The following is a 23,265-nucleotide window of genomic DNA, read 5'->3' as shown; positions in this document are numbered from 1 at the left end:
TTAAACTGCAAAGCTTCAAAGTCTTAATAATCTATGTTTTCATAGTTTTTCTGCAGGATTACGCACAAATTACTTGACAGATTATCACGGAGCTTGGTGAAATGATGTGTTATTGGTCAGAGAAGAAGCCATAAAATGTTGGTTCGGATCCAAATAAATCCAGGAATTTTGTTTGCCTAACTCTGCAGCAGAGAGAGAATTACCCAGAATGCATTCAATCTATTACAGAAGCTGCACGACACTTGAATGCACATCTTTACTTTTTTCAATTCATGGCACAGTTGAAATCTGTTTTCTTACAAGTCCAGGAGGTCATTTCCTTTTATGACTCTTAACTGCAAGGCATCAAAGTCTTAATAACCTATATTTTCATAGTTTTTTGCTGGATTTACGCACAAATTACTTGACGGATTTTCATGAAACTTGGTAAAATTATGCGTTATTGATCAGAGAAGAAGAAATGTTGATGCGGATTCAAATAAATCCAGGAATTTTGTTTGCCTAACTCTGTAGCAGAGAGAGAATTACCCAGAATTCATTTAATCTATTACAGAAGCTGCACGACACTTGAATACACATCTTTACTTTTTCAATTCATGGCACTTTTGAAATCTGTTTTCTTACAAGTCCAGGAAATCATTTACTTTCATGACTTTAAACTGCAAAGCATCAAAGTCTTAATAACCTATATTTTCATAGTTTATCTGCTGTATTTACGCACAAATTACTTGACGGATTATCATGAAACTTGGTGAAATTATTTGTTATTGGTCAGAGAAGAAGCCATAATTTAGTGCGGATTCAAATAAATCCAGAAATTTTGTTTGCCTAACTCTGTAGCAGAGAGAGAAATACCCAGAATTCATTCAATCTATTACAGAAGCTGCACGACACTTGAATACACATCTTTACTTTTTCAATTCATGGCACAGTTGAAATATATTTTCCTACAAGTCCAGAAATCCATTTACTTTCATGACTTTAAACTGCAAAGCATCAAAGTCTTAATAACCTATATTTTCATAGTTTTTTGCTGGATTTACGCACAAATTACTTGACGGATTATCATGAAACTTGGTGAAATTATGCGTTATTGGTCAGAGAAGAAGCCATAATTTAGTGCGGATTCAAATAAATCCAGAAATTTTGTTTGCCTAACTCTGTAGCAGAGAGAGAAATACCCAGAATTCATTCAATCTATTACAGAAGCTGCACGACACTTGAATACACATCTTTACTTTTTCAATTCATGGCACAGTTGAAATATATTTTCCTACAAGTCCAGAAATCCATTTACTTTCATGACTTTAAACTGCAAAGCATCAAAGTCTTAATAACCTATATTTTCATAGTTTATCTGCTGTATTTACGCACAAATTACTTGACGGATTATCATGAAACTTGGTGAAATTATGCGTTATTGGTCAGAGAAGAAGCCATAATTTAGTGCGGATCCAAATAAATCCAGGAATTTTGTTTGCCTAACTCTGCAGCAGAGAGAGAATTACCCAGAATTCTTTATATATTGCAGAAGCAGGAGTTCAGGTGCTGGAAACACCAAGTTATTGATCTCCTGTAGTGTAAAAACGAATGGAAACAAACATCTGCACTTACAAACATTCTTTCCAGATGTTTCAAAAACAACAGCAGCATATTTTACAATCTGATGAGCTGGAAAACAAATCTGTGTTTTCAGATAATTCACCAAATCATTTAAAGTCGTGTGAAGGTGCAAAACTGTAGATTTGGATTTATTTAAAGCTTCTTTCTTCTATTGTCTTATGTTGGTTTTTATAATTCCTCATGATGCATTTTATATTTTCTTTATTTCGCACTTTGAACCACTTGAATTGAGCTTCACAAATAAACCATCCAGGTCCCTGACCCAAGTAGGACGCCTGCAAGGTCGTTTATATTAGATATTTCTTTAATAAAAATAGATTTTCAGATATGATAGATCAATTATATATTATTATTTGATCTACAGAAGGTGATGCACTTAAAATAATGGCTGTTACAAGGATCAAGTGCATTAAGTGATGATAATGGTATTTCTACAAATTCTTATTGATTCTGAAAATTCTATTATTCTCTCTATATACTATAATCATTCTTAATATTTGTGTGTTTCCAGAGAACAGCTTGAATCCCTGATCTGACTCATTCTGGATCTGATTCCCACTCGTCGCTCACGTCCTCGGCCTCAGAGACGCTGCAGCTTCCTGCTCCGTCACGTGACAACAACCCGATGCACGTCCAACACCCCGGAGACACACGGAGGACAATCAAACAACAGGACATTTCTATCATAAACATTTTCATACCCCCACTGGAGCAGATGGAGCGCTGCCCCCCCCCCCCCCCCCCCGGGACGGCCTGTTTAATTATTGACGAGCATCAGCTCCTGTACCTGCTCCTCTGTACAGCAGGTGTCGACTCCCGGCTCAGTTATTGTTTTGCCCTTCGTCATTATTGTGAAAACACCAGGTGAGGACACGCTGCTGCAGGAGCGCCGCCACTTAACCTCGCGCCCGGCGGCCCAGCAGGGGGTACCGGGGGTCTCCTAATGGGGATACACAAAGGGGGGGTGGAGGAGGGAAGGAGAGGGGGGGTAGGGCATCGACAGCTGCCAGTGTTTGAAGCCTGATGCCACAGCTGTCGTGGCAGATGATGCCTCTCCGTGAGTGCTCCTACACAGCTCAACGACCGACTGAGGACACGGTGATTCCTGGACATGGAGCCGGGATGTGGAGACCCCGGTGGGACGGGACAGGGGGGGGGCAGCGGCGGCCTCCTCCTCGGCTCGAGCCCACTGCCGTGTTTCAAATATGTTTCCCAAACAATGCACATCTGCGAGGGTAAGACGGGAGGCGTGGCGGCGCCCGCTGAGGAGGAGAAGCCGCCTCCCACGTGTAACAAACATGGTGGAAAAAAGGGCAAATTGCGCAATGAAGGATTGTTCCTCGGCTGAGTAGAGCGGCGTTCGCCGAGCGCCCCGAGCGCCCTGAGCGCCCCGGTGATGGAGCAGAGGCAGACAGATGGACGGAGACGGAAGTTTCCCGGGCGCCGGCGTTCCGTGTGCAGGTGGCCCGGGCGCTTGGAATCTCAGTGCGTGGTGAATAATTCAAACGGGAGGCGCGGAGCAGGGAACGGCTGCATCTGTCGCGGATCCTTTTAAAGCTCTTCCAACAGATGTGTTTACTCACCGCCCGGCCCAGCTAACTACTTAATGGGTCACCACCGGCAGCCAAGAGTTAATTAAGCAGGGCCTTCCTGCAAATGGCGTCCGCGGAGGAGGAGCATCGGCTCGGCTCCGATCGGGCGCCGTCGGCCCGCGGTTTACAGATGTTGTCGCTCGAGTGAATCTGTTCGACTGTATCCTGAACAAGTCGAGTGGAAAACATGAGGATGTTTTTTTGCTCTCCTGATTTTTTTTTATCCAAGAGAGAAAATCAGGATTTAAAATCATCGCATTCCCACAATTTGAGTTAAAGAGATTAACTGTGAAATCAGACGGATGATTGACACCGAGATTTGTTATTCTACAAATCAATCAAACTTGAGACGGATGCAAAGGAGCAAAGGTCAAATTAAATATCAAGTCATGATGATAAACTGTTTTTCCCCTTTAAGTCATTTATATGCTAAGAAAAATGAACCAATTGATATAATTAATCCCTCAAAACAGGATTTTATTTTCCAATGTGAGGATTTCCTGTTTTACTCAGTTCTGCATCTTTTTAATCTGACTGTCTTTGAATTAAAAAACTGGGAAATGTGAATATACAGCCTGACATTTAACATTCAACAGAGTGAGTGATTAATAAAAATATATAAAAACCTACAATTAATCCCTTATAAAATCATAGAAAGTGTACAGACGCTTACGAACAGTATCTGAGAACATGAATGAGTCTTTTTGACTTGTGAATTTTACGCTAAATTAAATACGTTCACGTTTTCAACATAGTTTGATCAATTGATTTACATTTTTCTTCAAGACAACCTGCAAACGACTCGATGGTTGGGGTGCATTGTTTCCAAATAAAGGTAAAAAAAACAAAAACTCTACTTTCAATAATCACAACAAACACAAAAACATGCGTCTTTCTCATCCCTCCATCTATTCAACCTTCAGCTCTGCTCAGAACAACATGTCGTCCTGAGCAGCGTGGGTTTAAAACCTGAGCAGATTATCTGAGGTGAGGCTGAAGTTGATTTTGAGCCGAAGCAGCGTCACCGACATCATATGAAACATAATCTGCTTCGGAGCCGAAACGCCTTCAGGAGCCAGCGGCACTCGTAATCATACATTTTTGATTGGATTGCAGTCGGCGAGGACATGAAAATCTGTTGTTCCATCTAGAATGCCTTAGCGATCATCTGTCGTGCTTCGGGATTAAACCAGAGTCGGAGTTAAAGTCAAACAATAACTAACGCAGCCAGGAATAAATGCTTACACTTGCTTTACTGCTTTACACTGATTTCACTTAAATCTTTGTGGGTTGTTATGTATGGGATGTATTTTTGCTGTGGAGCTGCATCTACAGTGTTGACTGCGTCCTTACGCTCCTCAGCTATGGGTTTAATTTAAAATAAATTAAATTAAAATAAGGAGGAACAGGACATGAGGGGTCACGGCAGCTACAGGAGATTTCAATAATAACGACTTATTTAGAGCCTTTAAATACAGAAAACAAAGAAGGTAATATTTGAATAAACCAATACTGGAAAATAATAACGGGAATAGATCTGTTGGTGAAAAGCTTTGGAGAACAGGTGAGTTTTTTGGGATCTCTGCTGGACGAGAGTTCCAGAGGGCGGAGCCAAGAACGTGAATTAAGACGGATGAAGCATCTCCACGCCAAAGATCAGAAATATGAACGCTGCCAAAGTCCCACCCCTACACGCATCCAACCAATTGTGTGTCAGTCTCAGCTGTCAATCATCACGTTCCACCACTATTTTTGTAGCGGTTCTACTTTAATACAATTGTGTTAATCACTTTTATTTCAGGTTTCTCACCTCGTTGTCTTTCAACTTAAATAACCAAAAACTAAATTAAGAATTTGAATCATGACAACGTAGTAAAATCTTCTCAGGCTTGTGTGAGTTTAAATTAAGAATTAAGATTAAGATCACAGCTGAATTATTGTTGGATTAAATAATTTAGATTAATAAACTTTCACAACCACATAATTGACTAGTTCTTAATAAACTCATATTTGATAAAATGTCCACATATGCAACACGTCCATTCACTTACTGTCCGACATCATAGAGCTTCGGTGCAGGACACAGCAGGTAATCGTTCCTCACGGCGCTCGGCTTATGATCTGAAAAACAAGAGAAACAAGCTTTTTACATGAATCATTTTTCTTTTAAAACTTCAGACATTTTGTTAATATTCTAAATAAGCTTATGTCACTTTTGGGAAACAGCGGCCACTCTGGTCAGAGGTGGTAACTACAGGACATGTCTCTGAACAATATTCAACTTTGAATGAAGAGATGACAGATTATAATAAGAGTGTTTGCTGTGTGTGTTTGTGTGTGTGTGTGTGTGTGTGTGTGTGTGTGTGTGTGTGTGTCCGTGCACGTCTTTCAGATTATTGATGATGCCCCAAGTGGACAAATGTGAGGAGGCAGCCTCAAACTGGGAAAGGACAAACAGGAAGACATCTGCTCACGGCCACTTCCTCTTTCAGACGACAGTAAAAAAACAAATCTAATATGCTCCAGTATTTTAGTCAAATGATGACAAATCTAAAATTACTTAGAGGGAAAAGAGGGAAGTGTTGTCGTTGGCAGCCGTCGATCCCACAGATCCTGCGGCCAGAGCTTTAAAAAAAGAAAAGGAATTTGGTGCCAAAATGGTGTTTGTTTCCTGAAAAAGGATTTTTGCTTTTTCAACAGAGCCGATCAAGGCCTGACAATATGGAGGCACAGTGACCTGCAGAGGCTCCGCCCCTTTTGGGGGGTTCAAATCAAGTAGACGATGGCGCTGCCGGGATGTTTCACCTCCGAACAGACAAACCATCAACTCACATCACAGACAGTCAATGATGAGATTTAACAAAAAACACAGAGTTGAGCCCATGGAGCTGGGCCGTGACCTTTTGATGAGGTCATCAGTGACGTCATCAAAAGGGAGGGGCCTATGCTGCTTTCTAGAAACGTTTGAAGTCTCTTGTTTGAATGGAAGAAGAAGGATTGAACTAATGAATCCTGGTCAGATCTATGTTTACATCGACTGCTTGAGACTGAGTGACTTCCTATTTTGCTTGTTTGTTAGTTTGTTCCAGTGAATTAAAATGTGTTTTCCTAAAGGCACCATACATTTGTGCTGTAGTTTTTTGCACCTCGTTGTTTTTCAGACACTCACTGAAGGTTTGATCGCCGACGATGAAGCTACAGACGACGCCTTCGCTGCTGCGGCCGAGTTTGAAGCCGTTTCCTCTGAGGACGATGTCGAAGGATTCTGTGGAATGTAAACACAAGATAAGACGGGAGAAGGAGGAGGAGGAGGAGGAGGAGGAGGAGGAGGAGGAGAGACGTCTACGTATAGTTGGACTTTCTTCCAACTGCATCTTGAGGTTGTAATATGCACCTGTTGTTTCTATGCAGATTTGATTTTACAGGGACATTATCACAACAAGGAAGATTCCCTAAATACGGGATATCTTGTTTTTCCCAATCCTTGTGGTCATGTACACGTTTCTACAGCAATGTGGTGGATTTTCAGAGATTCGATTTATGTATTTGACTTCAAAAAGACAAACTGCTTGAACTTCTCCTCTTTTCCACCTGGATAAGACAAAACTCTTGATAATACAGATCTAACATCTGGCGCTTTTCAAATCATTCAGCAGACACGAGTGAGTCCCTCAAACTGTTATTAGCGGACATGTTGGTGTTTTAAAACAATATCAGTTAATATCGCGATATCATTTTCATCAATAGTAATATTACAAAAGGCCAATGTACTGTAATGTATATACACAGTGAGGAGGTATAACACATAATTGACCGACCTCAGATTCGTATAAAAATCTGTCTTTAAATGTCAAATAAATATCAACGTGACATTTATTGTGATATTTACATCAATGTCGAATATGAAAAAAGTTTAAATTGTATAATTTTTTGTCAAAAAGATTGAGAAAAAAGTTCTGAAACACAAATGTATATTTATTCTCCAATAAAATACTCAATACTCGTCTTTAAGTATCTTGTACTCCTTCAAATTAAAAGCTTTATAAGGAAACTTCCCACCACTCATGTTTTAACTTTCTATAAACAGACACTCCTGATGAAGCACAAGTTAAAACTCCTCGGAACCACTGATATAAAATCGACTTAAGTCCCAATTGTGGGCCTTAAAAGTCTAAAAACCTTCAGTAAGTTAAACGTTCTGAGGGTTTTTTCCTGTTATGACCCGAGTGCTGTCAGATGTTTTTTCCAACAAGCCACAGTGATCTTCTCCGGCTCTGACTCAGCACGTCCCCACTGCCTGGAACCTGAGACGTCTTTTCCAGTTTCTGTTGGACAGACGTCTCGAGCAGGAGGATCCACTCACCGTTCACGCAGACGCTGGACGGCTCCACGCTCAGGATCTCTGTGCACGACTGCTTCAGTATCTAGAGGACGAGGGAGAAAAGAGAGGGAACGGGTAAATTATCGCTTTGCAGCCCGAGAATAAACACATCAACCACTGGTCGTTATCAGCTCTGTCACGTTTAGAAAACAGATTAAGGGGACGAAGCACCTGAGAAGTGTCTCCAGTGTCTGGAGGAGAGCGTCAGCGGCGAGGAGGAGAGGAGGCAGACACGGCAGCTGTGTCAGCCTTTATGGGGAAATTATGCAAGACCATTCCATTCCTCAGTTCTATTAAAAACCTCCGGGATCGCGCATTAACATATAAAGAGGCCGCGAGTGAGCCCACTGTCACGGAGCCGCACTGTCCGCTATGATTCAATAAATCAACAAAGGACAACTATGCAAATCCCCGGACACAGGCGGTAAAAAGAAGCATATTAACGGCGATACAGGACACTTGAACCCTTCGTTTGATGTTGGGCAAAACTTCAGTCTGAGGAGTGTTTACAGCGGCCTTATTAAAGATGATGGTTTGATGTGGAAGCGTCAGAAAGGGAGGGGGGGTGAGGGGATGACAGCCGGGAGGAAACGGATCTGCTGCTGTTCCTCCGTCTGACCACTTCCTCGGTGAAAAGGGAGATAAAACAAAATGGACTGCGAGGACATTTCTGTTTATTTCTCAGACAATCATTCATGGATCTTTATTTTTAAAAGATCTGACATATTAAGTTGACTGATGTTTATGTGTTTTTTTCATTTAGTGCTGGTCAAAATAAACATCTGGATTCAGTGAGTTTAAACAAGGGGCCTGTTAAAGTGCTGAGTAAAGTTCTAGTTCCCTTTTCACTTTTAACCAGCAACTGTTTTGAATGTTCCTTTTCCTCATTTTCATAATTTTGCTGCAAATATATGCAACATGCGTAGAAACATGATATTTTTTGTTCATCAACAACCTTCACTGATCCATTATTAATATAATGCATTAGGTGAATGCACACACCGTTGTCCACCTGCTCATTTTCTGCACAATATTTAACACATTGCATATAGAGTATCTAATTTTATAAGTTTTTACCTTTTATGCAGTACATTTGATTTTAGTGCATAGTTTTGCAATCAGGTACAAAACTATACCTTTATTTGTTCTACCTAATATGTTTGTTATGCACCAAAAAACAAAGAAAATTCCTATGTTTGAATAAACCTACTTGATAATAATACATTTATTTATATACCACCTTTAAACACAGGGTTTAAAAAGTGCCTCGACTCAGGGGTAACAACACAAATTCATTCACACTGATGGAAAAATGAATTAATAAAAGCAATAAGAAGACAGCCTCACATACATATATATAAATACAAGTTTGAGACACAAGGACCCGACCAGATGATACAAGTGGCTCAATGTTTCTAAGAAGAGATCTAAAAGGGAAAATCTTAAACTCAAATTCAAAGAGTAAATGAAGTGATTTGTTCGGGAGGGAAGATCCTCACGCTGGAGGTTTGCAGATATTCATAATCTGAGTTTTGAACGTTGAGATGATCGGCGTCCGTTTGGTTCAACACTAAAACAGCAGCTCTTCATTTCTCCAGGAATCTTGTGACTAACATTCCTCTGCTGCAGGAGGAGAAGGAGGCAGTCGTCCAAATATCTGCAGCCAGAATTGTAGAGTTGTAACTCACAAGGTTTGAGAAAGGATCAGGCCCAGAGTTTTATCAGTTTTATGGAGATAATTTGGTGGAAAGGTTCACTGGGGCCGTTTCTCTCATACATTATTAAACAGGAAGTCTGCGACACTGTACATGTTGCTTAACTCAGCTGGAGTGTGAGTTTAAATAACAATAACAATGTGGCCGTGCTGCAGTTTTTGGGGTTGGTTTTCCCAAAAGGACGGAAGCCTAGGCAACAAAAGGCCCAGTGTAGCAGGGAATAAAAATAAATGTCCTGACTGGGAGCAGAAACCCTCTCTCTCTCCCTCTCTCTCTCTCTCTCTATCTGTGTGAGTTTTGTCATGCCGGTCACAGAGGCAGCGCAGATCCTCCGGCAGCAAGAGGCTTCACAGATGATCTCAAATCCTCACAATCCAGCAGAGGAAGGCGGAGGCCAAGTCGTCAACGCTCCAGTATTATTCATCAGAGAGGAATGCTGCACGTTTTCGTTTGGATGAAGCATCACTAGGTCTCAAAAGAGCTGAGGGGATGAGCTCTGTAGCAGGAGCATCTTATAGAGGCTTTGATACGTTTCATAAAAAAGTGTTGACGTGTCATTAAAAATGCAGAAAATATGGATTCAATGAGAAGAACAGCCTCGTGGAAAAAAGACTGAGAGCATTTGAAAGATCAGATCAAATGATCGATAATCAACTCCAAGCTTCCAGAGGCTTTGAGCTCAATTTAACCTTAATTATTACAAGATGGATTCACATGCTCCTTGGAAATATCAGAAAGACTTATTGGACTGATTTCAACGACACAAGGATGTGGGCGGATCCAGGGTCATTATAAAATAGGACGTTTTTGACATTTCTGTTTGTTTCTCAGACAATAATTCATGGATCTTTATTTTTAAAAGATCTGACATATTAAGTGGACTGATGTTTATGAGTGTTTTTCATTTGGTGCTGGTCAAAGTAAACATCTGGATTCAGTGACTTTAACCAAGGGGCCTGTTAAAGTGTTAAGTAAAGTTCTAGTTCCCTTTTCACTTTTAACCAGCAACTGTTTTGAATAATTTTGCTGCAAATATATGCAACATGCATTGGAACCTGATATATTTTTTTCATCAACAACCTTCACCGACAATGACCCATTATTAATATAATGCATTAGATGAATGCACACAACATTGTCTACCTGCAAATGTTCTGCACAATATTCAACACATTGCATATAGAGTATCTAAATTTATAAGTTTTTACCTTTAATTTATGCAGTACATTTGATGTTAGTGCATAGTTTTGCAATCAGGTGCAAAACTTTATTTAATATTTGTTCTACCTAATATGTTTGTTATGCACCAAACAACAAAGAAAATTCCTGTTTGAAAAAACCCACTTGATAATAATAATAACTTTATTTATATAGCACCTCTAACGCTGATAGAAAAATGAATTAATAAAAGCAATAAGACAGCATCAAATAAATGTTAATAAAAATACAAATAAAAGAAGGAAAGTAATAAAACAACAAAATAAAAAGGCAGTAACACATGTATTACTTTAAAAGAAGTAATTATTTTATAGTAAATCTACTAGTTTCTTATCCTCAGGCCCTGGTGACAGAGGCCCGGACACGTTTGAGCCACCAGGACCCGACCTGATATTTCCAAGGCTACAAGTTCAATGTTTCTAAACTCAAATTTAAACAGATTCAATTCTGAAGGTGAATTTAATGTCTCAAATAGAATTATGCACATTTTATCATAAAAAAATCTGAGTTTGCGATCAGAGGTTGTTCTTCCTGTGTGAGACGCAGACTGAGCCACAGTTTCCGACCCTCCTCCTCCTCCTCCTCTGTCGAGCTCACTCTCAGAAAACAGGCCACACCCTCGTGGCGTTGCATCACTTCTTCCTCGCCGCTCGTCGGAGCAGCTCTGTCTGGTTCCGCTCGGCTCCTCAACACTGCCGGCCCTGTCGGCTCCGACTCTCGTGTCCAAGTCCGGCTCAGGTCAGAGCGCCTCGGCCGACTCTGGGCTCACGATCATGTACAAATGTTGCCACACAAACCCCCCCCGCCTTGGCTGACAGCGCTCAGGCCCGAGAGCCGCAGCGGACGGAAAGTATCGCTAATTGGCTGGCAGGGAGCGGGGGGGAAACTTCATAATATAAACACTGTTTCACGGACTCTTACTCTCAAACTGACCAGATGGATTCGATGGGTTTTACTGGCTTTTATTCTGAAGTTTTTATCGAAATAATAAAAGCGTTAAGGCGTTGAGGCGCTGATGCCGCTCGAGAGAGTTTTGACACTCAACACAATGAGAACCCTGATGTCATATGGACAGTGACTAACTGTCAAGCTGCTCCCGCTCCAGAGTCCAGTGTTCTGCACGTTTCCTTCTCCCAGGAAACACCGAGCGGCGTTTCTGCAAATGTTTTCCACGCAGCTTTGCGGGAAGTTCACTGAGGTTTGTGATAAACTTCCAGGAGGTCAAGACAGGAAACACGATTTGGTGAATTCACCAAACTTTCCATCAGTCTGCACCTTCAGTTGTTTCTTAAGAGAGCAAAGAGAGCAAAGCCTCCTCCTGATCTCACGTGAACCGACACACAGACGGAGGAGTAAAAAGCTAAAACTCACCGAGTTGACGATGCCTTTGAGAGCGTGGAAGCCATCTTTGACAGGAAACACTTGGTCCTTGGTGTCGGCGATTTCGGCGAGCTGCCGGAGACACGAGAGAGAGAAGAGACGTCTGATTTAAACGCTGCTTTCTTCTCTTTTCTTAATGACGGAGCAGTGTCTTTCTTTCCTCTCAGATCATGGGCAGCAGGAGACCAAGCAGATGGCATGACTGTGGCAAACACTTCATAACACTCAACTGTAAAAAAAAAAAAAAATGTGCACAAACTGGGAGAAACATTGTCTTTGTTTATGACTTAATAAGAGCGGATCGCAGGATGGTTACCAATGGTTACAGGGGACAGGCCGTGGTGACGGGTGGAGGAGAAACAGGAGAACTACAGACTTCACTGACTTAAGATTACACCAGCAGAGAAGTGATGGATGAACCAGTGACCAGATTAAACATATTGATTAATAAACAGAGAAGTAATGGGTCAGAAACTGATTGAAACAGGCAAAATAAAAAGACTTTTACTTCAGTTTCTACTTTAAATTAAAAAGTATTACTATTACTTAGTGTGTGCCTGTTTGTAATATTGATGGGTGTCCTAGTTTCATTACCTTTGCCATGAAGGTTATATTTTGCAAAAGCACTACAGAACGGTTTGTGTCAGGGGAAAACCATATTAATCTTTATTATACCGAAAATGTTTACCTTTTTATTTAACGTTGCAAAAAGGGGCATTTTATCAAGTTAAACAATTTCCCTTACAATAATTACAAAAATCTGGCTTATTTAGAGGCCTAGCATCTATGAGTTTGTGCAAATTGGTGCAGATCCAAATAAAAATGTGAATCTAGTGGATTTTAAATGTGGTTTTTTAGGTGTTAGACTTTTTTAAGCAGCTGTATGTGTAATAAATAAAGCTACAAACTTTAATATGAGGCTTAGATAAAGTGGATTTAATAGAGAATCCACAGATCAAATTAGTATTTAATAGTTTCATATAGCTGCTGTTTTATTAGTTATGTTTTTAACAATAAATTTAGGTTTTTAGTTGAGATCTTTTTTCCATTTGAGAGCTGATTGTGATGCTAATCATTAAACATTCAGCAAACACACAAAGCCACATAACCTGTAAACCCCCGGGTTTGAACATGTGTTGGACTCTTAATCTATGATTTGTGGCAAAAAATAAACTAAAAAATTGGAAGAACATTCCAGATCAACAGATATCTGCGTCCTTGAAGCTCCAGAGCTCGGCTGGAATCAACATATTTCACCATATTTTGACCAAACGTGGAGCAAACTGCAGTTTAACATCTGCAAAGTGGATTTTCCTGAAAGAATAGTTTAAAAGTTTTATGCATATTTGTTTTTCTGCCATGAAAACATGTCCCTAAAGCTTCTCTTCTGTTATTAATGACTTCCTCTTTCCTGTTATGGTTCAGGAAGTGGGAGTTTTTAGGTGGAATATCTCTTTAAGGCTGTTTAGTCTGCGATGTTACAACTGTTTCACCTTTTCTTGTCACACTTCCAGCTCGGAAGCGCGTCTCACGCCGAGCGTACGTTCAGCGACAGATTCAGACTGAAGCTCTCTCACCTGCTGCTCGTCAAAGTCCTTGATGCCCACGCAGTAAACACGGGCGCCGTACTTCCTCGCCTCATCCGCCTGCTCCGTCACAAAGAGGACGACGTGTAGCGGGTCGAACGGGAAGGAAAGAGAAAAGGTCAAAACACTGTGAAAGAAAACAGCACTTGCACTTCAGGAAAGACTTTTGGTGTGGAGGGAAACGATCTGACCTCTTTCACCGTGAGCTCGTTGACGTAAACATCAAGTTTCCCGTCGGTCAGAGCCAAGATGATGCTGGAGGACTTCTTGGACTGTTTCTGAATCTGCTCCTTGGCCTTCGGGTTCAAACACAAGACAGATCGTCACACTCGGCTTTTCAACAGACGTGGTTGTGGAGCAGGTTTGTCGGAGAGAGAGTAAACTGACCTCTTTGATTCCCTCGTGCATATACGTTTCCCCGGCTGGTTTCACGGCTCGCAGCCGCTCCAGACCCTCTTCGATCTCGTACCTTCAAACACACACAAGATAAGTGATCAGCACTGTGGTCCACGTGTTCTCTGCTGAGCTGAAGTCACAGCAGGACTCTGGGGTTTTGTTTCCCCCTCTTTAAAAAGGATCCGAACCCAGATCTAAGATTAGTGGCTTAACAATAAATTTGTGGTTGTGGTGAAAACCATTAACAGGTTGTTCTTGTAATAAAGACAAAAAAGAGAAGTTGTTAATTTAGACAATTTCAGCGGGTTTTTTGTTTCTAAAGTTTCAGCCTGAAGTCAACATGCAAACTTTTAAAAAAGATCTCAAGTTGTAACTGCACAAAAAAACACTGTGAGAGATTCTTGGAAGAGAATTGCAGTTTTAAAACAAGAGCAAATTTGGATGATGGTGCATAAAAGTCATGTTAATAATTTCAATATATACATTGTATAACAGTCCTGTCTATGTTGTAAATATCATTACTATTTTTAGAGTACCTCATGGTTATACTGCATGATTCCTGATGTGGAATATCTCTAATTTTCCTTCCCATGTTCAGGTTCTATAAATCATGTTAGAGTCAAAACCCTGAGGGGAAAATAAGTTACTTCAGACTTTCCTTTTTAAAATTTGGCCCAAAATTATAAAAGCACGTCTTCTTCTGGCTAAGAAGGTTAAAAAAGCTTAATGTTAAATAATACAAGTGCTCAAAACTATAACTCAAACACGTTCAATGGTAGAACTGTGCAAAATGAGGAAAAATTATCATTTTAGTCTGGAATTTTCTTGCAGTTATATTGGATAATGAGAAGTTACACGTCTGATGGTGATATGAAGACGTTAACAGTGTCACACGTGTGCAGAGTGTAAGTTCAGAGCTCAGTACCTGTCTCCGGTCAGCGGCAGCAGGACAGTCGCTTTGGCTGAGAAGACGATGAAGGAGACTCTCATACTGGGGCTGGAGAGGAACAAGAAAAAAATCAATGATCCTTAGATTAATCCAGATTATCTAAACCTGGAGACAACTTCCTGCTTGAAAGAAACACAACAGTTTATTTTTCTTTTCTCCATGAACTCATCTTCCCTTGTGTCCTTCATCCTCTTCATCAAACATCCACCCACCCACACACACACACACACAGTGACATGATGGAGTCAGAGTCAGTTGCATGAAACAGCTTCTACATGAGTTGACTTCAGGAGGATTACAGAGCAACAGAAGGAGCCGTGGACTAATATTAGTGTGTGACTGAAGTGAATAATCGACGTGCAGGAAACATGATGTGGTGACGATGAGTCACACGTAAAACACACAAACACACACAAACACACACACATGTCCTGTTGCACGAACATGTACTTTGTACCTGTGACTTTTGTATTTTTAAAAGGTGGGACTGACCACAGAGATTCTTCAGTTTGTGAAAACACAAATCAGAGCAGAGGCGAAAACTTATTTTACCAGCTCGTGTTGAGAACATGATCTTCACATGTTTACACAGCAACGTCGTGAAGGAATAAAAAAGAAGTCATTTGATTTTACCTAAATAAAAGTAAAGCATCAGCAGTAAAATGTGCCAGTAAAATGTATTAGGTGTAAATAACAGTATTGTAACTGTAAAAACTGTGGACGCTTGTGTTTGTGTCTAAATATCAGTGACACAGAAATACAGCACTTTTGCCATAGCGGTTTTTACATAATTATAGTAATTTAATAATAATAATGATATATTCAATATTATTTTCTTGAATAATTTAACAAAAATATATTTAAATCGAAAAGCTGAAAAATAACAAATTTTACAATTAAGTCTAAAAAGTCTACATTGATCAACAAACATGAATATTTTCAAGACTTGTCGTCTTTAATAAAAACTACTGATCAAAGCAGATATTAACATTATTAAATATTTAAACACTTAATTTGTCATTACAACGGCAGCAACTTAAAATGTGTTAAGACATTTGATTAAAATTCTCTTAGTCCAATGTACCAAGTGAAAAAATTTGGTTTAGCTTGAGTTTTATATGAATTTAAGCAAAAAAAAACGTTTTTGTTATTTGTATTATTATATTATTGTTGTGTTAATTATGTTTTTTACTGTTTAATTTCTGCTGTATTAAATTATTTCCTGATCATATTGAGTGCTGAAATGTGCCACCAATGTAAAGTGCTTTGTAAATTAAGTTTATTATTTATTAAATTTACTGTTATTATGAAATGCAGATATATTAAATCCCAAATAGAGTTCTGCTCATCAGAATTTGTCTTTGAAGAGAATATGTGAGCGTTGCAGGTCCAGCCCTCATTTCAATGTAAAGTACAAAGTGGAGTAAAACAGTCAAAATCAGGTGTATCCCAGGAAAGTATTTAAATTAAGTATTGCGTTAGTGAAGAACCGGACTCGGGGAACTTCCCAGCTTCCATAGAGCGACTCAAACTTCAGATACTCGAGCGCTGCCGAGTCTCCTTCAGGGATCCGGAGTCTTCGGAGCATAAGGAGATGGAGCTGATACTTCTCACCCACGTGACACACGGCCCAGTCGCCATCCACCCACGCAAACATAGCACAATCTTTAGGCCACACGGGCAGATTTGGCAGGAAGCGGTTAGCAGCCGCATACATCCACATCCTGTCTGCAACTTTCAGTCATATGTGGACTAGAAACTCACGGAGGAGAAATCGTGGGTGGGCGACTTATCGGATATATACGTTACCTCTTCTGCTGCTGCTGGTGTATTACTCCTTCTGAGGAAGAGTTGGGATGAAGAGGCGGGCGATGCCAAGGACAAATCAGGGGGGAGGTGGTGGTGGTGGTGGTGGTGGGATTGGGGGGGTGGTTGAAGAAGGGAGTCCAGTTTGCTCCACATGGCGGAACAGAAGTGCTCTTGGTGAGTCGGGCATTGTTTAGCAGATTGTCCTCGTTGCCTTCCAGTGTTCTTTTGCTTTACTGTACATTGTCGTGTGGAGCCGGACCCCCCCACCCCCCACACACCCCCCACACCACCACCACCGCCACCATTCTCCTCTCCCCTCCCCGGTGCAAATGGCCATTCTCACAGCCCAGAAGACTGCTCCTCTCTGCCACCCACTCCCACCTGGTGCCTTTGCTATTTTCTTCAACCAACCACTTGATTCTGGCTGGGTCGCCACCGTCTGTCCTGTGCTGGCAGGCGCCGCTCGAATCAAAACGTTACGCAAGCCGGCTTCTCCCCGTTTTTTTTTAATTTTGTGGTCATTTTGGATTCGATGAATAATGTAGAGAAAGGAAGCCGCGGTTTATGCAAAATGAAACAGGTGGGAAGTCGCCCCATGCCTGCTCGTGAATTATTGACGTTTATCCCATAAAACAATCCCACTGATGTTCACTTATCATTCGTCTCCACTCGCGGCTGTCGCTTGTGTTGTCGGTGTGCCGCGACAACTTTTGAGGAGATGGTGAATATCTCGCCTCGGCGTTAAATCCTCGTATTTACTACGTACTTGAGCTTTTATTGATTTATTATATGTTCCCTGCTATAACTCCGTGTCGCCATAAACATTAAGTTGCTGCTTCGCTCCGAGGCTCCGTGCAAAGCCAGATTCAGGGAGTGTGATTTTTCACTTCATGTGTGTTTTTTTTCTTATTTCGAAAACACGAGCATTGTGAAACGCTTCCCGGTTCCACATGAATAAATATATCACACCTCCAGAGAGGAGACGCGAGAGGACACTCGTGACCTCATGCTCACCTCACAAATCTGTCGGTGAGGTTCTTCACAAACGAGTAGATCTCGATCCAGTCGGCGGAGACGCTTCCAGACCTGAAACCGAGGGAAACAAGAGTCAGCTCACAGCTCGGCAGCCGCAGCAGATTGAGTGCTGGGGAGTTACACACACAAAAAAAAAAAAATGTATACTGTACAGTAATCGTGCTTTGTGCCACAGTTGGACATTAACACCGGCCACATGCTGGATAATTGTGAGGGATAAATCTGTGTAGCGTAGCTTCAGCTGCTCGAGTCCTCACACGTTCACAGGAGCGTTCAAATCGAGTTGGCCGGAGGAGTCGGGATTTGTTTTATCCGAAAAAAGAAAGTGTAGGGAAAAAATAGAGATAACTAAAGTGATATGATCGTATGAACTGAGAGCTGTGAGACAGAGTAGGAGGGAACTGCACCACCTTCATTCTGAGGTGGTCAACACAACATTAGTCCATTTTTAATTCAAATAAACATTTTTGTACAACTTTTCAAAACAAGTTTGACCCTTTAATTAAAAACCAATTAGCTGAGAATCAAGATATTCAAATTAAAAAAGGATGTCTCTCTTCATTCAGCCGATGTGAAACAAGAACACCAAGAAGAGGAGGTTTTCCTTTCAGGTGTTTAGTCTTAATTTGTTTTAAAGACTCTCGTTAAAACCAATTAAGACTTAAAAAAGAAAAATATAAGTTTCTGGCTGTGACCAAGGACAAACCGCAGTGAGGTGGGCGTCACCCTGTGGCCCTGTGGCCCCGCCCGCCCCTCGATAAGTCAACCTGACCACCGTGGGTACAGTGAGTAAAATGTGCCCTTGATGTAAGAGGTAATTAAACCAATAATTACAATTCAATGTATGTGCGGAGAACATAAAACAGACGAGTTTGACCATTAGGAGGCTCATCTGTCATCCTCTCTCTCCTCCCCCCCCCCCCCCCCCCCAGCTGCTCCAGTCAAGGTCACGGGTGAAACAAAGTTCCACGGCACTTTGACAGGATTTGAGTGTCACTGGGTAATTAGCGGTGGTTAATTGTGGTTAAGTGTTTGCACCGCGGTTAAAGGAGGGAGACAAATTAATGGTATCTGGCCCCGGAACTCATCTGTTATTGATCAGATGAGGCGCTCGAGGGAAACTGGATTGTAACTTCTTTGTGATCTGTAAGCACTCATCCCTCCAGAATCTCACTTTGTTGTGCAACGCTAGCTTCCAATGCTAATGCTACGTATCCAGATGTTCACATGTTGATCACAAACACACTAGCAGACAGAAAGAGGCAATAAATCGAGTAGAAAAGAGAGATTCAGAGCTGTCTCAGATGTCATCACAATCAAATTAATACAGTTATATCACATTTAAGGCAACAAATGTGTTTTCGCTTTAAAATGAGTAATCTCAGCCCTGATGAGCATCTTCACGCCACATGTCCACACATGGAAACTGCTGGTGTGCACGCTACAAGGATATAAACAGATATGCAAATGATCAGAGGCCGAAAATATAACTTCTGTGACGGTAAGTCAGAGCATTTCCTTCCTAGGTGCAATGATGAGGTGAATCTGTTACTGAGAGAAAGTACAAGAGCCAATCAGGAAGCAAACGTGTGTTGTTGTTCCCAATAGTCCTGAATACAAGCCCTCAAAATGTATGTGACATTTACTTTAACAGTGGCTGATAAATTAAATAAATAACTTCAGTTAAAAAGATAAAAACTGAACAGGACTGGGATCAATAAATAGTCCGATAATATGACCGTGAATACAGTTGTTCTTAAAGTTTTCAAAGTTTTTTTGATGGGTGAATCACTGTGCTTGTTCACCAAATGAACAATAGGGAGTTTTTCATTACATCATTAAACTGTGATTTTTGGGAACTTGATTTAAAATAGAACCAGATTTAGAATCTCTACCCCGAGTATTTGACCTGCACCAGTTTCTCTGCTCCTCCTCTGCAGCTGCAGCTCAAGTGGAAAACTCGCCTGAACTAATAAGGCCGAGAGACACTTCCTTGGAAAGAGCTACCTGAGTGTGTGGAAAACCAAACACAGAAAAACTTTCATGACCTGGCCTCCGAGGAAATCTTCATCTGCAGAAAGTCAGAATAAAGGTCAGAATTCCCCAAATCTGCACAAAAACCTCTTTGTCCAGAGGCTTTGTAAATTAAAGTGCTGACGTTAGCACATTAGTCTTATCAGTAGAATCAGGAAACTCCACAGCGGAGCTATTTCTCCCTGCAGATAACACTCAGGCAAAACAAGTCCTGTGAACTCAGGATGTCACAATCACCACGAATCAGGCTTCTACATTTCACAAACCCAAACTTGCATCTGTGCACCAGACACGCCCCTAACGTACAAATGTGCACAGAAACACGGTCCAACGAATAATCAATGTCATCATCCGGTAATTTGGCAATTTAGACGAGGGTGGAGTGGGGTTTGAAACCAGGTCGGGGGGGAAGCGGCGCTGCAACTCAACGGCCCTGAGACGCTGGCTCCTGTCCAGGCCGAGGGAGGACAGGATTCAAAACAGAAACTGTAAACTCTCAGAATGCATGTGAGGTCTTTGTGCATGACGCTGCTGCAGCTCTGCAAAGTTCTGCTGAAGCCACTGAATCTGGCAGGGAGCTGTCTGAGTGCTTGAAGCAGAAGACTCGAGCACATGAAAGACACAGGAAGTGAAGGCTTTTTTCTAAGTATGCTCCAAATGACAAAACAGCTCTTTGTGGTCACATTGCAAGATCAACACGCCCGATTTAACAACTGTTTTTAGTCTCATTCTACGATTGAAGAAGGTCGAAAATGTTGAGGTAACACGAGGATCAAATCTGTTTTAGATGATCCCATAGGACAGAGAGGGACTTAAAAGACTAAAGGACTTTTTAAAGTTTGGGGGAAAGTACAAGCGGACAAGCCGAGATTCTTCTTCATAATCATTTCCTGATGTTAGTCGGGTCAGGAGAGCAACAAGGGGACAAACAATAGACTGTGACTTCTTAATTTAACCCTATGTCCCATCCACCAACATGGAGGAGGAACTGTTTATGACCATCTTTATAAAACAGGTTGTGGGACAAACCTCATAACCAGCTTTCCTCCCTGGAGGCAGCGGTGGTTCAGGTTCGGTTCACCCTTCGGCAGATAGAGCTCAGGATGTGGAAAAGGTCACGTTCATGTTCAAAAGTTTGTTTTGAGGGCTCTCATCCTCCTCTTCCTCATCTTCCTCCTCCTCAATAACCACTGAACTCCCCATCATCATGTCTGTTTGTGTTTAGTAAAAGATCCTGTAGCGGCACATTGATTTCTATGCTCCTAACAACACAATGATGGCATTGCTTAAACATTTTAATACAATAAATTAATGAAGTGAAACCAGTGGTTGTTACGGTTTCGGTTGTTTTGGTTGTTTTGGTTTGTCTTGTTGGTCAGAAACATGAAACTCTGTGGTTTTACACCGGGTGAGCTTCATTGTTTTGTAGCTTTGTTAAACCAAACACTGGAGAAGTTCAAGTGGAAGATCAGTGTCCATGTAAAAAGGTCTATTTCATAATGTGGCATTGATTCAACTCTACTCTATTTGTTAAGGCTCAAATCAAAACATATGTTATCTCAAGGTACTTTACATAGTTAGGTTGAGAATTTACATTTTATAGAGCAACAACAGTTCCCACAACCAGGAAGCACTTTGTGAAAACCACTACAACCACTGCCAAGCAATCAGTCAACCAATTAATCAGTGTTTTAAGTATGGACCAATCCCAGTTCGCCTCAGGGGGTTAAACGAAGCTGGGACTCGGGCTGGACCTGCCGCGACCGGTCGGGTCTGAACTCAGAAAGATCTTCACTGAGAGTTTGTTATCGCATGTGGAGAAGTGTCTGAAGACATCAGGCGGCACCATCCCAGGAATCGAACCTTGTTCTCTTGTTGTCTTTGTGCAGCAAAGTGAAACATTGTTGCAACTTGAGAACTGACACAACAACACAACCTCCTCCCCCCCCTCCTCCACTTCACTTACTTGTCCAGGACGAAGTACAGGTCGTAGGCTCCGTGGCAGGAGGCTTCCTCCGCCCGGCAGGACGCGGCCAGCAGGACCAGGAGGACCAGGGCCAGCACCGAGGTCCTCCACCGACTCCTGCCGTCCAACACGTCCCCCAGCGCGGCCACACGTCCCGACAGCTGCCGCCACATTGTCTCCGGCTGCTTCATGTCCGAGGAGGAGGAGGAATAGAGAAGAAGAAGAAGAAGAAGAAGGAAGCGGCTGTGAAAAGTCAACGAGACTCAAAAGTTCTTCCTCCAAAACAAAGTGAGTCCCGAGCACTGACCTGCACGACAGGCTCTGACGTCAGCAGGCGTGAAGGCTCTGCATGGTTCTTGAGTCACGGTTCGGTCACATCCTCTGTGACGTCAGGAGGACAAGTCTCCAGGGGACAAGGAGACACCTAGGGGACAGCTGAGGACACGAGCCGAGGACACTTCACCGAGCTGAAGGAAACGAGCCCAGGGAACTTCAGAGGAAACTTCCGAGGAAACTTCTCTGAGCTGAAGGAAAAGTTCAGGGTTCGGGAGGAAAAGTTAGGCTGCGTTCAGGTGCACCTACAAAGCTCGGATATCTGAGCGATCAAGACCCGACCTACACTGATCTCACATTGTTATGATTTACAGAATTAAAGAAACACAGGACATGTTTTTATTTTGCATGAACCATTCAAGTGATTTCTTTTTACTATATTATGGAAAATACTTTCACACAAATCAGTGAAGTCCCTGTTCTTAAATCTGCTGTGTGCTCGTCCTGGTTTGATTCTGCAGAGTCTCAGAATTATTCTTCTCACGAGTGAGTCCTCCTCAAACAGAAATATACTGTCCCCTTCAGTTGTTTGTGTGCTGGATGTTGTTAACACACAGTCAATGGAGCAGAATGAAGTTAGAAAACCATGAGCTCATCCCACCTGGTTTATCTGCAGATCAATTTTAACCATTTCAAGTGTCCAAGCATCAAACTCAGCTTCTCTGGCTATAACAAGAGACATGAAGTCGATAATATGAATGGTTCACGAGATATTCACCAAACATACAGACAAACATTTGTGGAATAAGTAGATGGATGTTTATATTTTAGTTTAATTTGGAGTCCAGTGTTTCCGGCAGCTCTTGAATGCAGCATCAGTGTGAAGTCCAGCTGGAGCTCACACACCCAATAACATCTGTTTCCTCTTTTGTTCAAGGCCACTTCATAATGTCACGTCAACAATATCTACAATTCATTTAATTTCTCCTCAGATTTAACAGACTTTGTAAACTGCAACACGAAGGCATTAACTTGAGGGTTGAGGGTTTGATTCCCTGTGGTGGAACCAATGCATAAATATGAAAAAACAAAACAAATGTTGGTTCTAAATGACATCATGCAGGTCGAAGACGATATTTCTGGACAGTGGGAGGAGGTGGAAACACGTCGTCCATCTTTATCTACAGTGTGTTGTCAGACAGGATATTTACCAGTGCAGCAACATGAGGGATGATGTAATTATGTTTTTTTTATTCATGACACATGAAGCAACCTGCAGGCGCCTCCATCTTCAGCATGGACGGTTCA

The 23,265-nt window shown here is 41.6% G+C and overlaps 1 protein-coding gene across 3 annotated transcripts in view; it reads right to left on the bottom strand.

Moving 5' to 3' along the window:
• The window catches only part of antxr2a (ANTXR cell adhesion molecule 2a), a 75,903-nt gene extending 53,681 nt beyond the window's left edge, over positions 1-22,222 (bottom strand). The window contains exons 1-11 of one of the 3 annotated variants that reach the window (XM_061071515.1): positions 21,992-22,222; positions 21,685-21,869; positions 17,664-17,735; positions 14,817-14,888; positions 13,883-13,964; positions 13,687-13,791; positions 13,487-13,555; positions 11,901-11,981; positions 7,579-7,639; positions 6,385-6,480; positions 5,267-5,336 (exon numbers count right to left, since the gene is read on the bottom strand). In XM_061071515.1, the coding sequence (XP_060927498.1) occupies positions 5,267-5,336; positions 6,385-6,480; positions 7,579-7,639; positions 11,901-11,981; positions 13,487-13,555; positions 13,687-13,791; positions 13,883-13,964; positions 14,817-14,888; positions 17,664-17,735; positions 21,685-21,857 (881 nt within the window). In that variant the 5' untranslated portion in view covers positions 21,858-21,869; positions 21,992-22,222. Of the gene's footprint in view, positions 1-5,266; positions 5,337-6,384; positions 6,481-7,578; positions 7,640-11,900; positions 11,982-13,486; positions 13,556-13,686; positions 13,792-13,882; positions 13,965-14,816; positions 14,889-17,663; positions 17,736-21,684 lie in introns of all 3 variants that reach the window. The other 2 variants (XM_061071517.1, XM_061071514.1) reach the window with 2 other exon arrangements.
• Positions 22,223-23,265: the final 1,043 nt, after the last annotated feature.

The sequence above is a fragment of the Limanda limanda genome, chromosome 5, assembly GCF_963576545.1.
Source record: "Limanda limanda chromosome 5, fLimLim1.1, whole genome shotgun sequence".
Taxonomy (NCBI): domain Eukaryota; kingdom Metazoa; phylum Chordata; class Actinopteri; order Pleuronectiformes; family Pleuronectidae; genus Limanda; species Limanda limanda.
The sequence above is the reverse complement of the archived record's forward strand: the minus strand, read 5'-3'. Positions and strand labels throughout refer to the sequence as shown.